The sequence below is a fragment of the Ischnura elegans genome, chromosome 3 (assembly GCF_921293095.1).
Source record: "Ischnura elegans chromosome 3, ioIscEleg1.1, whole genome shotgun sequence".
Lineage (NCBI taxonomy): Eukaryota > Metazoa > Arthropoda > Insecta > Odonata > Coenagrionidae > Ischnura > Ischnura elegans.
In genome coordinates this window covers 59,422,134-59,434,603 of record NC_060248.1, presented here as the reverse complement: position 1 = coordinate 59,434,603, position 12,470 = coordinate 59,422,134, and the positions used below count along the sequence as shown (strand labels likewise).

General features: G+C 36.7%; 1 protein-coding gene across 1 annotated transcript in view; it reads left to right on the top strand.

Annotated features, from left to right (window-relative positions):
- LOC124155871 overlaps nucleotides 1-9,886 on the top strand; it is a 53,650-nt gene extending 43,764 nt beyond the window's left edge. Inside the window, exons 10-15 of the mRNA XM_046530029.1 lie at nucleotides 397-615; nucleotides 1,138-1,317; nucleotides 1,399-1,514; nucleotides 4,410-4,562; nucleotides 5,196-5,352; nucleotides 7,318-9,886. Coding sequence (XP_046385985.1) covers nucleotides 397-615; nucleotides 1,138-1,317; nucleotides 1,399-1,514; nucleotides 4,410-4,562; nucleotides 5,196-5,352; nucleotides 7,318-7,523 — 1,031 coding nt within the window. The 3' untranslated portion in view covers nucleotides 7,524-9,886. The remainder of the gene's footprint in view (nucleotides 1-396; nucleotides 616-1,137; nucleotides 1,318-1,398; nucleotides 1,515-4,409; nucleotides 4,563-5,195; nucleotides 5,353-7,317) is intronic.
- The last annotated feature ends 2,584 nt before the right edge of the window (nucleotides 9,887-12,470 follow it).

The following is a 12,470-nucleotide window of genomic DNA, read 5'->3' as shown; positions in this document are numbered from 1 at the left end:
AAAAAACTTAACTAGACATTATGAAACAGAACCATAATGCCTAATTTGCAAGGCACTATGACATCAAGGGGGAGGAAGTCAGGCTGGGTGAAACCTCGTCTCGACAAATGTTAGTGGAAGGGGGATATGAGAGATCCTAAAGTTTATTGAGAACTTTACGCCACATAAGAAATTCATATCTACCCTCCGATCGAGTTTGATTGTGCTGTGATTGAATCCAAAAGGAAAAAAGTGCTCAGTCAATTTTTAAAATACATGTAGTGATAGATTTGAATATCGATTTAAAATATTTGCAGCAAAAGTAATTTAGTGCGTACCGAGCCAATTATTTTCTTAAGTGTGCTGTTTTCTTTCTTTTATTTTATATGCTTTCCTTCATGAAATTGTCGATGAAAGCTACTGAACCTGTCACAGCTTCACAAAGTTCTTTGTACACCACCGAGAAAAATCTGCCAACATTTGCTTATAAAAAGAAAGTTGAAACAGTGGTAAATATCCTACCTGCTGACCCGAATACGAACATTGTGCAGAGGAAAAATGGGTTGGAGGAAGCTGCGGACGTTGAAATTCAACAGCAAGAGCCTATAATCAATCCAAATGCAACTGCAGAGAAAGGTAATTAAAAGCTCCATTAGAAAAACTTTCATCCGTCTCAGTACGTTGGAAATGTCATCTGTCTCATGTAACGAAAACAGACATCTATTGTTGAAAAAGTATTCATAAATAGAGAAAAAATTGGCGCATGTATATTTTGTCATTACCTGCGGTAATCTTGAATTCAAATGATTTGAGGAAATTTGCAATTATTTTTGCTTTATATTAAAGAAAGTAATTGTTCAGTGTCATTTCATTAACACACCTATCTCCCAAGGAAATAAATTATAATTTATAAATATCTCTTGATCTGGGAGGTATATTCATCCAAAGTTTCATTCTAAAATATGCAAAGAATTTACGTACGGCAGATGGAAATTATTTTAATGGCAAGACCTCAACTTTTGCATGTTTCCTTTTTCTTTGTCAATTGTTCTTTCAGTCTTCAATACACAAATGGTAAAATATTACAGCTGCTCTAGCCAATTTGACTTATTTGGATTGGGTTAGTTATGCCTATGTCTTATGAATTTTTTATTTCAGGAATCGTGGGAGGAGATGATGCGACATGTGGCCAAAAAAGTTCTAAGCCTTCGATCTCCAGCGGAAAGACAAGGGCCAAAGAGTGGTGGCCCTGGCACGCAGCAATTTACGAAATAAACGGCGAAAGCTTGTACTATCTGTGCGGAGGCACAATCCTTGGACAACGCACTGTTCTCACAGGTGCCGTATGCTAAAATTTTTATCATATATCCTACATTTTGAGTGAATTATTAACATTATTTATTCTTCACTCTCTCGTAGCTGCTCGTTGCCTTAGCAATGAGGAAACCAACGAGGTATTTAGTCCGAAGTCATTGGCCGTTTATGTGGGAAAGTACAACTTAAATCGCTGGGATGAGGCCGTGAAGTATCAGCAGGTTTGTTAATTTTTTTTCATTTTTTATTATCGTCTTGAATATATTGGACATATCTATGCATTAGTTTTAAATTAACTAATTCCCTTTCCAGTGCTCTGGAATTGGAGATTTGTCTCATCGGCTCTTGAGAGTTTATATAAATTTGTTTTAACAAACTAAAAAAAAAAAACTCCCAAACTCCAAAAAAAATAATCCTCCACCTTGCTTGAACCTCTAAAACATTGAGAACTGTCGATGTGCAAAAAAATCTTTAAAATTTAAGTTGATGGGCCAAAAATTAAGTATAAGTAAGCATTTATTTGGATGAGTATGTATATTTAATGGGAATAAACGATTCCGTATGATTAGAAGTTCAATTTTGGTGGAGTAGAAATTTTCGACTGAGTGTTAATTTAGACAACTTCTCAAGCCCTGATAATGAAAAAAATTAAAATAACAAAACTTTGGAAAGAGCATTGATGAATTTAAAACAATATGGATGTGGCCTATCTCCAATGAATTCAATGCGATTGTTAGTTTAAAAAAAGGTTGAAAATATTCATGTATCAATCATTTTAATTGTTCATAGACTTTAATTGCTTCGTACTTGGTTTTTTCCCACGTGAAAGGAGCGATTAATTAATTGCTGGTCCTTTTCACTTCTAGGTTGAGTCTTTTGATTTTTTGAGATATTGTATGCTAATCTAATGAAATGCCATTGACCCGGTGGTTCTACATTTAGTGGACGTGATTTGTGATTAATCACCTCGACAGTGGACAGTGAGATGAACTCAAGGAAAATCTCATGAAATCTTCCCAGCCCTCAAGAAAGAACAATTCAATGTGTTGTCGAGATTTTAACATTGACCTGACAATCGGTTACGCAAGAATGTTAATAAGCACCATATCATCGCTTACAATTAAGGGTATCTGAGCATTCAAGAAGATGGAGTATCCAAGAATTCAGAGTTCACTTGGGTCTTAGTAATGACAGAAGTGTAATCTGTGGTCATATTGGTATTAATCTCGTCGACTTAGCGATAAATATATACATTCCGGGTTGTGTTAACATGTTCATTTTTGTTCAGGATTCATATAGCTACTCGCATGTAAATTGGTGATAGTTACGGGATCAGTATTTATGATGTGACTTCGGTGGCTAAATGAGGCAGAAAACGGTGGGTCTCCTGGCATATTTCAATATTTAGGCGATCATTGTGGCGAGCCATTATACCACTCCACTTTGGTGTACAACTATACATCTACATCTCAATAATACCCTGCGAGCCACCTCTAGGGTGTTTGGCAGGGGGTGATCAATCACCAGCTCGTAGCATGCAATTGGATTCCCACAAGTATTCCACACGGTCCAAAAAAAGTTACGAATACTAACAAATTATACAACCACATGCTTTTAGAAATAACAATAAAATTCAGAAGCATGAATTAAGGTATATATTAGGTAGTAGGCTATACTACAATTCATCTAATCTATTTGTTAGTTTTATCGCTGCCGTTATAATCCCTTATTGATCGTGGAAAAAAGACATTCTGAATCTGTCTGTTCTACAGTCTATCTCTCTTATTAAATTTATATGGTCTGATCTTCCCTTGTATGTTGGATAAGTAATAGTAGTATGTTCGCAAGATATGGCCAGCTTCTTCAGAAGAAACACGTGATACGTTTAGATAAATTCAAGAGCACTGCTTTAGTCTATTCTTTAGTCTTTGGTTTAGTCTATTTTTCAGTCTACAGTCTGATAGAAACCATTAATGACTTTATAATATTTTGTCACTAATTATTGTGGAATACCTCCGAAATTATTGTTATGAACTAGATTAGATGAATTGTAGTGTAGCCTACTAACTGATGTATACCTTAATTCATGCTTCTGAATTTTATTATTATTTCTAAAAGCATGTGGTTGTATAATTTGTTAGTATACGTAACTTTTTTTGGACCGTGTGGAGTACATGTGGGAATCCAATTGCATGCTACGTACTATTATCTCAGGCTTCAATCACTTACGAATTGTGGAGTTAAGACGTTAAATTTTCATAGATATTTGACCTTTGACGCGTACAGCTGTACCCGAACCTACAAAGATTTTTTTTTCGTTCCCGATTTTTTTCATCTTCATAAAAGTGAAAAGTATTGAAGGGAATTGTTTTCTTAAATTTGAATAGGAATGCGATGAAGAGTGTGGAGAGTGGAAATAAAATCTGTGGAGCTGTGGTGCTATGCAAATTAACTATTGTATCGGTCGCCTCTGCGTACAGAGAAACATAAATGGTATTATAGGTACGCTTCCCTTTATAATCGCGGCTTCATCGTCTTTCAGGGAAATAGACTCAATTCATTATTTTAAGTTATTCCACACTGTATAGTCACAGTCATATTGGTCTGGGATAATTACTACAGCAGTTATTCATACGGTCATCGACTATCCAGAATTGAAGCATGGGAGTGAAAAATTTGCACTTTGAAAAGATTATAAAACTCAATACGGATGACCAATGTTCATTGACCTATTACTAATTGGCTATTGACCATTGCGCCCAAATTGACAAATTTGGAGTAAAGAATAGAAACTTTTACTGTAACTAAACTTCATAACTGGTGTACTTAAACTTTGCTACGTTTTTATGTACAAATAACGACCTACGGTTAGATGATCGGTATCCTTTTCAGTTTTACGCTGGTGAAATTTTCAAATAGAAATTATGGATCGGATTCAGGTGTGCGCATAAAGTTCAATACGAGCTCAAGAGTTCAAATTTACAGGTGGTCAGTGGTGGCTGTGAAAGAAACAATAATTATTGTCGTTTTTGATATTTTTAGTCCTTCATGCACAGAATGAAATATCATTTGATGGAAAATTTATTCCATTTAATCCGTTATTCATTTTATTCTAGGTGGAAGAAGTCCACCTTCATCCCGATTTTGACTGGAAGAATATTCATGGTGACTTGGCCGTTCTGAAGCTCGCGAGTGCAATAGAATTCTCAGATTTCGTCCAACCAGTCTGCTTGGGGAAGCCCGCGGAGCCTGATTCAGAAGAGGGAGTGGTAAGAAATAATTCACCATGAACCAAGATTTCCCTTTGTTGACTCATTGAAGAGACATTATTTTCCTAATATACTTCCATTGACGTCTAGCATTTATTTTGATATCATCAAAAGTCGTCTAGTTATAGGGTTTTGTAAGTTTTCTGAATTGCTTTTATCTACGTACCCTATTATTACCTGTTTAATGCCAGTTACAGCATGAAAAATTAACCTATAATAATTAAAAGTTCGTAAGCATTAATTAAAAATATTTACCAAATTTTAATATTTTTTTTACGTTTGAATCAAGGTTACAGGTGCTAATAAGAGATTGTTTACAGTACTTCTAGTGCAGTAACTTCATTGCTCTTACTTGCTCTAAATTTTGAATATATTTTGCTTATATTGATATTAATTTATGAAATTTACATTTTAGGAGAAATTAGTACAATTTAGTCTGCAAGTATTTTCGGTTGGGGTTTTAATTTAATTAAATACTGTAGTGATTATCTTCTGTCAGAGTTTAGATGAAAATACAAGTGCTGATAGATTTGAGCCGAAACTTCTGAAAAATGGAAAATTTTAATCAGCTGGCTAGGATAAGTAAGTCCAAAATTTGTTTGGTGATTTCTTTTCTTATTTATATTTCCCCAGGTTGTTGGTTGGGGTTTTGACAGGCACGGAAACGTGTCGGAAGAACTGACGACATCCAGAATGCCTCTGCTCACCATGAGGACCTGCTCATCTAGATATCCGAAGCTGCTGAACTACGCACTCTCCGACAGGATATATTGTGCTGGATATAAAAGTCGTAAGTGCTTCATATTTTGCTACTGCAATTCGCATTCCTTTCAAAATTTGTCCGTTTCACATTCCAAACATACTTCCATGCAGTGGAATCGCCCATCTAAGTTTTAAAATGGCCGATTGTGATAAATTCGATCCATAGAAAGACTCGTATTTCTCCATTATCCTATCTGTCACCTATGTCTCGAGCTATTCGCGAACAAAGATCGACGACCTTCGCTCTTAAACAGACAATCTGATGACGTAACGAACTCAGGTCGATCGTGTCGTCGCTTCTGCTACTCCTAGGCATTGTGCATGAGCCGCCAGTGGTCCGTTGTTGTTTACACTATTGCCAGCAATTTTTCCCTCAGTGAATGGTTAGGTATTCCTTAAGCCTGAATCACATGATCATTTTTACCGCGCGATCATTTTCGAGGGACAGCTCCAGCGATCATTCCAATTATGGCGGGTAAAATGGCCGTTTCACGCGATCATTTTCCGCCATAGCTCGAGGGATGAAATTCCATCCCTTTTTCCATAATTTGCGACGTCCCTTTTTCCGTCGCTGAAACCATCGCTGGCATTAGCTTCCGCCACCAGCACCAGATATTGAAGGTTTTAAATATTTTCTGGTCAAACGCTGAGAATGTTTCCGAATGAGAAATGAGGGGAGCTGGGGAATAATAACGTATATAAGGATTCCCCGGAGAAAAATTGAAGGAATACTTCTCCGGTTCTCAAGCGAGTCAGATTTTCCTCGCCGACGTTTCCATACTAAACTCACGTATCTTCATCAGGGCCGAAGACTCATGAACGCGGGACGATGCGCTACTCGAGCGTCGTAAAGTGGGCCATGGAAAACTGATCAGGCGGAGAACCCGAGAAGGAATCCACTATTCTGAGATATAATTTGACCATACAAATTCGAGAAAGTAAAGTTATATTTAGGCATGTTAACAAGCCTTAATTCGGCATTCCCATGTATCAAATCAGCGGCAGTCAAACCTACCGAATCACATTTGCCAGTAATTTTGCCTTCTTTCTTGAAAATATCAATCTGGCTCAATCTGTGCATGCTTTTGAAAATAAGGTAGCGATTACGGATTGCCACCTATGCTCAAAATACTTCTGACTAGTTGTCGACTTCAGTCATTGTTAAAAATCCATACGACAGGGCAGCGGCGGTTTAGCAAGGTCGGCTGGTCGGCGATCGCTAAGGTGGTATATAGTTTCTATCACCTTGGGAGATCGCCGAGGCCCCGATTATAGAGGGGCCCCCATACCGCTCACGTCAATCGTGAAGCTCATATGAAAGGTGTAATTAATAAAGAATCAGATTACTAGAATCTAAGTTTTTTGCAAGTGTAAAATTAAAAGTTTTCATTTATTTGCTTTATTTACGACAAACTCAGAGAAAAAATATTATAAAAAATAAATAAAATAAAGGTGTCAGAAGATAAAAGAGAGCCTGATGCTTTTTTGAGTGGGATATCCGAAAATATAGCCTATTTAGAGTATTTTTTTTTTTAGATTTCTGTGCAGTTTCTAGCAACAAATTCACTAAATAAGTGTTAGAATCTTAGTACATTATTATATTTTATAAGCTGTGAAATTCTTAATTTTCAAAGTATTCTTTTTAGTGAAAAAAGTTAGTAGAAAAAAGGTAATTTCTTACGATAATTAAAGACTTTAATTTTTCTAAATAGTTTCTAATAATAACTATTAATTTATAAATTATTAAAAAGCAATATTAATAAAACTTCTTAATAGCAAACATATGGCAAGTAATTTCAACTATCGCATCTCAAGAAAAATAGCTCATGGATGCCTTATTTTTCAGTGGTGGGGGAGGCGGTTATAGCAGGAATATGGGAGGGGGCGGCAAACTGTTCTTTCCCCCCCTCACAAAAACCCTAGTTCCGGCCCTGGTTGGGGCTCACCACCTCCCTTGTCCCTCCGACTAAATGAAAAATCCCCTTTCTTGCAGGAACGACAATGTGCAGCGGGGAGATGGGAGACGGGATGTACTACAGCACCAATGGAGAGACAGGACATGACTTGACAAAGTGGACAATCCGTGGCATCGCTTCCTTCACGCTGTCCCGGAAGCGTGAATTAGGATGTAGTGACAGGAATTACGTCGTGTTCACAGACGTCACCAAATACCACGAGTGGTTAGGGAAGTACCGTTGAAATCCTTACGACGAGAGTTCTTGTAAAAAGAATCAGAATTTCCTTGTCGGCCACACAGATCGTGGGCATTGACTTAATCGTGTGAAATCCCATTATTCTTTTTGAAGAAACCACCAAAGTTTTGATCGCTTTACCCCAATCAAAGTGATTAGCGATATGACTCTTCCAACATGAGTGGAAAAATCTTGCCTGTAGTCGAGGCAAGTGATTTCAAAGTATGAAGCTTCAGGCATGAATATTTATGCGATGGACATGTTATAACTGAAGTGTGCTAGTTAAAAGAATGGTTGCAATCGTTTTTTGGCAGTTCAGTGGTGGCGACTAAGGGAAACTAGAGGGAGGAGCTATCCCATGTTTTGGAAGTGCTATTACAACTTTTAAATAATCATGTTAAATCTTTTTGTGGACACATTCGAGAAAGTGAAGATAGATTTAGACATATGAACAAGCCTGAATTTTGCATTCAAATTTATTGGGTCACTGACACTCAAGACTATGGAAACATACCTACCTAACTACCTAAAATATCAATCCCCCCTTTGGTGTAAAATGAAGTTGGAATTACGCACTGCCAAACATGCTCAAATTACTTCTAACAAGTTGTCAACTTCAGTCATCATCCAAGTAGTGGCATGTCGCATGCATGGAAGTAAATTGAGTTGAGTGACGTACGTGAAACCCTCCCCCTATTTTGTTGATACGCCTCATCCGATGAGATGGAGAAAAGATTTTCTTGCATTTTCCTACAGTGTAATCACCACGCATTAAGTTCCTACTAATATTTAGGGTACAGGATCACTAGAGGAAGCAATTATTGGTCATCTCTAAACTCGCTCCTGACTCTTATACTCATCAGCAGGTGATACTAGTATGTAAATATATGTTAACTGGGTCTAACCTAATCTATAACCTCATAAACGTATGCAAATGCCATTCATGACCTGTCATTGTAGAAAAGAGCTTCTCTTAAGCTTCCTAATACAGAGGAAGGCCTAAACAGATGAACAAAGAAGACAGATAACCTATTCAGGATCATTTTTTCTAAAATTTTTATCTCATTGCTGTGCTATGCTTTTTCTGCATCTTTTGCCCTGATAAATACCTACCACCAGGCCCGTTCTGGGCTACCGGGATACCGGGACGTATCCTGGTGAACCCTCCAGCTTGGGAATCTTTGCCGCTCCCCACTAGTCCTCCTCATGCGTAGTGCTGTTGCCATCTCGCCATAGCTGTCCACTGTCCTAAGAAGGGGTCTAGAACGGGTCTGCCTACCACCTGGATGGAAATTTAGTAATCTTAAAACCTTTATTTATCATCTTCATGGTTATGATCCTAAATTGAATGTTTTGACCCTAAATTTTTCTCAATACACAGCAAATTTCACTTCTACATACTTTGTAAATACTTCATCATTCCAATTTCCTGACATTATATATTCCCTAATACTTTTCCTATGGATTTTTTGCTCAATATCTACTCTTTCATGTTCCTATATCATGAGTTTCAGGACAATCTTGAAATCTCGGGGAATGTCCATCTGATTTGTTTTTCATGCCAGTCCATCTTAAGCTAAAATTCATCTTGACCCCCTAGGGACTAAATAGCAAGAAATGCATGCCCTATCGTAACAGCATATCATTCCCCACTAACTGTTATTCGGAAAATTCTCAATGAATTCTCATCACACTTTTTGAACAATTACTACATAAATATTCTCTCTCATCATATGCCATCACTTTCCAACATTTTTTTCGAATATTTTTTTGTACAAGGTGCAAGAATTTATTCATGAGAAAAGTTATAGTGCAGTCTGAAAATAATGGAGGACCAGTTAGCTCCTTTTGCTTCAGCAGATATATCTATAAATGTCCCAGCAATGTCAGGCCTTGATTGTGGTTGAAATAATTGTATCAAAGATTAAAACCACCATGCTAGATAAAAATTGCTGACATCACTTTAGCATGTATCATATCATACAAGACCACAGTCAAGGTCTTACAGCAGCAAGCAAATGTATGTGTGGTACATGAGAATACATATATACATATACTGAATTTAATTCTCCTCCATCTTGCATTTTCAAGTGTTTTGATTCTCTTGAAGTCCTCTCATCATTTCCAGCTCCCATACAATGTCACCTGTAGGCTTTTATGCATTGATGTACATACATAACCAATTATCATCACCTAAAGAATCCATCTACTGAATATTTGATTGATTGACTAGGTACTATATAATGTATAACTGGAGCATATGACCAAGATATGTATCTAATATGTACATAATTTCATGAGTCTAACCAAATATTGTTGTATTGTTGGTAAAAAATATTTTGTACTCCATAATAAACATTTTTGAGCTGCGAACAAAAATTTATTTTTAAGTCTCTGTCACTCATTCTGAATTTATCTATCTCTCTAAAAAAATGTGTTTCACTCAAATGAAGTCACCCTGTGCCTTTCTACATGATTTATACACCTAATTATGTACTTGATTCAAATTGTGTTCTAAATTTGAGACAAATGACTTATTAGCCCTATCCCTTTGAAAAGAAAGACTCGCATTGGCTATGGGTGCGTTGATATAATATATATGTAAGTAAGGGGATAAGAATACCTATACTATATATAAATAAGTTTCACTGGAGAAAACATTCTCCCAAGAAATTCATTTCCCTGATTGCTGATTTGAATGGGAGGAATGCACATCAACACTGACAAGAAAGGCCAATCTTAGAACCTCCATTCCATTTCAAAAACAATTATAGACTTCACTCAAAGCCGTTAAACCCCACCTCCCTTGTCCGTGAAACTTACAAGTAGAAAAAGCAGTGAAATCAGTTATTAAATTATTGATCTGGATTTTATGTAAATTTGAATAATTATCTATATAGACATCCCACCAACCCCCACATTCCTAAACCCTCTTTGTTTCAGCTACTTGGGGTGGTATTACTAAGAAATATCAGGGATTGATAACATTTAACATATTTAAAAAAAATTCTGTCATGTCATTTGCATATCAAAAAATTCTGTGATATTTGGTAAATCAACATGCAGTTTATTAATTTTACTCTTATAATTGTAACATCTCTCGCATATAATTGCTTTTCTACTCAATTAATACCTTTTAATTAGCACAATGGAATTATTTTCCAAAAGAGTTACCTTCTATCTCTCTTCCACAATCCTTATGATAACCTTGTCAACACAACATATGTACACATATTACATGTCTTCAAATACATTGCCACCAATCCATCAAGTACATCAACACAAAAGAGCGTGATTATTAGTCGTTAACGGTTTTATTGATCCTGATTTTTTAATTCTCAATTTTAGTTGTTGCTTAATTAATGATTTGAAAAATAAACAGGTGACAAAGCCGAAATTTTGGGTAGTGGTACCAAGAGGGTTAAGTGGAACTCATAAGCAATCCTCGTAACCCCCACTCCTGTTTGGTTTCTCTGCTGCATGTGGAAGTCCCCATTCTATAGGCCATGAGCCTTTCAGACTCCAGAGATTTAGTATTCTCCTCCCTCCAACCTCTTGGTGGACATGGTGAAATATCCCATTTTGAATGTCCCATGGAGTGGCAGTAATTCGTTGGGAGTTATTAGAGTAAACGTTTTCCAATAATTAATTGAATGACAGGCATCCATATTGTAGCTAAGCTTAACACCACCAAGTGGGACAACCATGTTGCAGATGGTAGGTTGATCTCTAGTCATAGAGGTAAAATTGTATGCTGCAAGATAACCTAGTTCACTTCTTGAATGAGCAGTCATGGGCAAAAAGCTGTGACAATGTGTGAGGAGATTGGTCTATACTTGGGGATACTATGATGACATGATGGAATTCTGTCGAGTCAAATATTCCGAAAGTAAACCAGTCCCACCTTCGTATCTCTGGGTGGGGACCACTCAAGAAGGTACACCAGTCAAGGGTGATAGAATTTGAAGAATAGAGTGATGGAACATTAGAGAACAAGATGAGAAATATGTAGACGTGATAAGATTAGCTGACGGGAGTTTATAGTGGGGCGCTGCATTGAACTAATCATAGGAGAGTCAGTCAGTGATGATAATGAGGTGGTAGAGACACCGGTACACAAGTGTCCATGCTATCCATTTCAGGGAGACCTTTCTCTTCAATCCAGTGAGTGGTTACTGTATACTCTGAGGGTCAAGTTGTTGGATAAATTGTGCAGGAGCTAAAGGTGAATGAGGTTTAATTATGTGATGAAGGAAGGCAAACCATACTGTAGTATGAGGAAATAAATTTGATAATAAAATACGGATGTAGAGATATGATCATTTCTTCTACATCTAATTCTGTACAGATAATTCCCTGCAAGCTGCCTCAAAAGGCCTGTTTGAAAGGATGGCAGGACACCAGGTGTTAACAAAACAAGGGAAGAAAAAAAAGTCTATGAGATTTGGGTACTTAGCCCCACCTTGTATTCATGTAAGTCTTTTATTTTCAGGATAAATACAAATTCCTATACCCATCTGTTCTGTAAATTATCTCTCTTAATTCATTGTTTCTGTCGGACCAGAAATGTAGGAAGGGAGTTTCTGAGATAATTTCCATCATGTTCCCTAGAAAGGTATCTATTCTTAGTAGCTCAAGCAATCTAAGCCTAGTTGGTCACCTCCAATAATTTAGCATCCTAGTCTCTTTTAACCTTATAGCCTCTGAGATTCACTTCGATACACATAGAGGCCTATATACAGTATCTATTAAACCAATTTTCTTCACTGGTCTCTCATTTTCATGATAATAACTTGGTACTTTAGGAAATTATTACCAAGACTTGTACAGCTGTGTTCACTATTTTGTAAGATTTTCAGATTAAATGTTGGAAATGCATCACCTAGAGTTGCCATAAAACAGCAAAATCAGTTGTCCAAATGAGTATTTGACATAATTTGCAGAAATTTGAAAT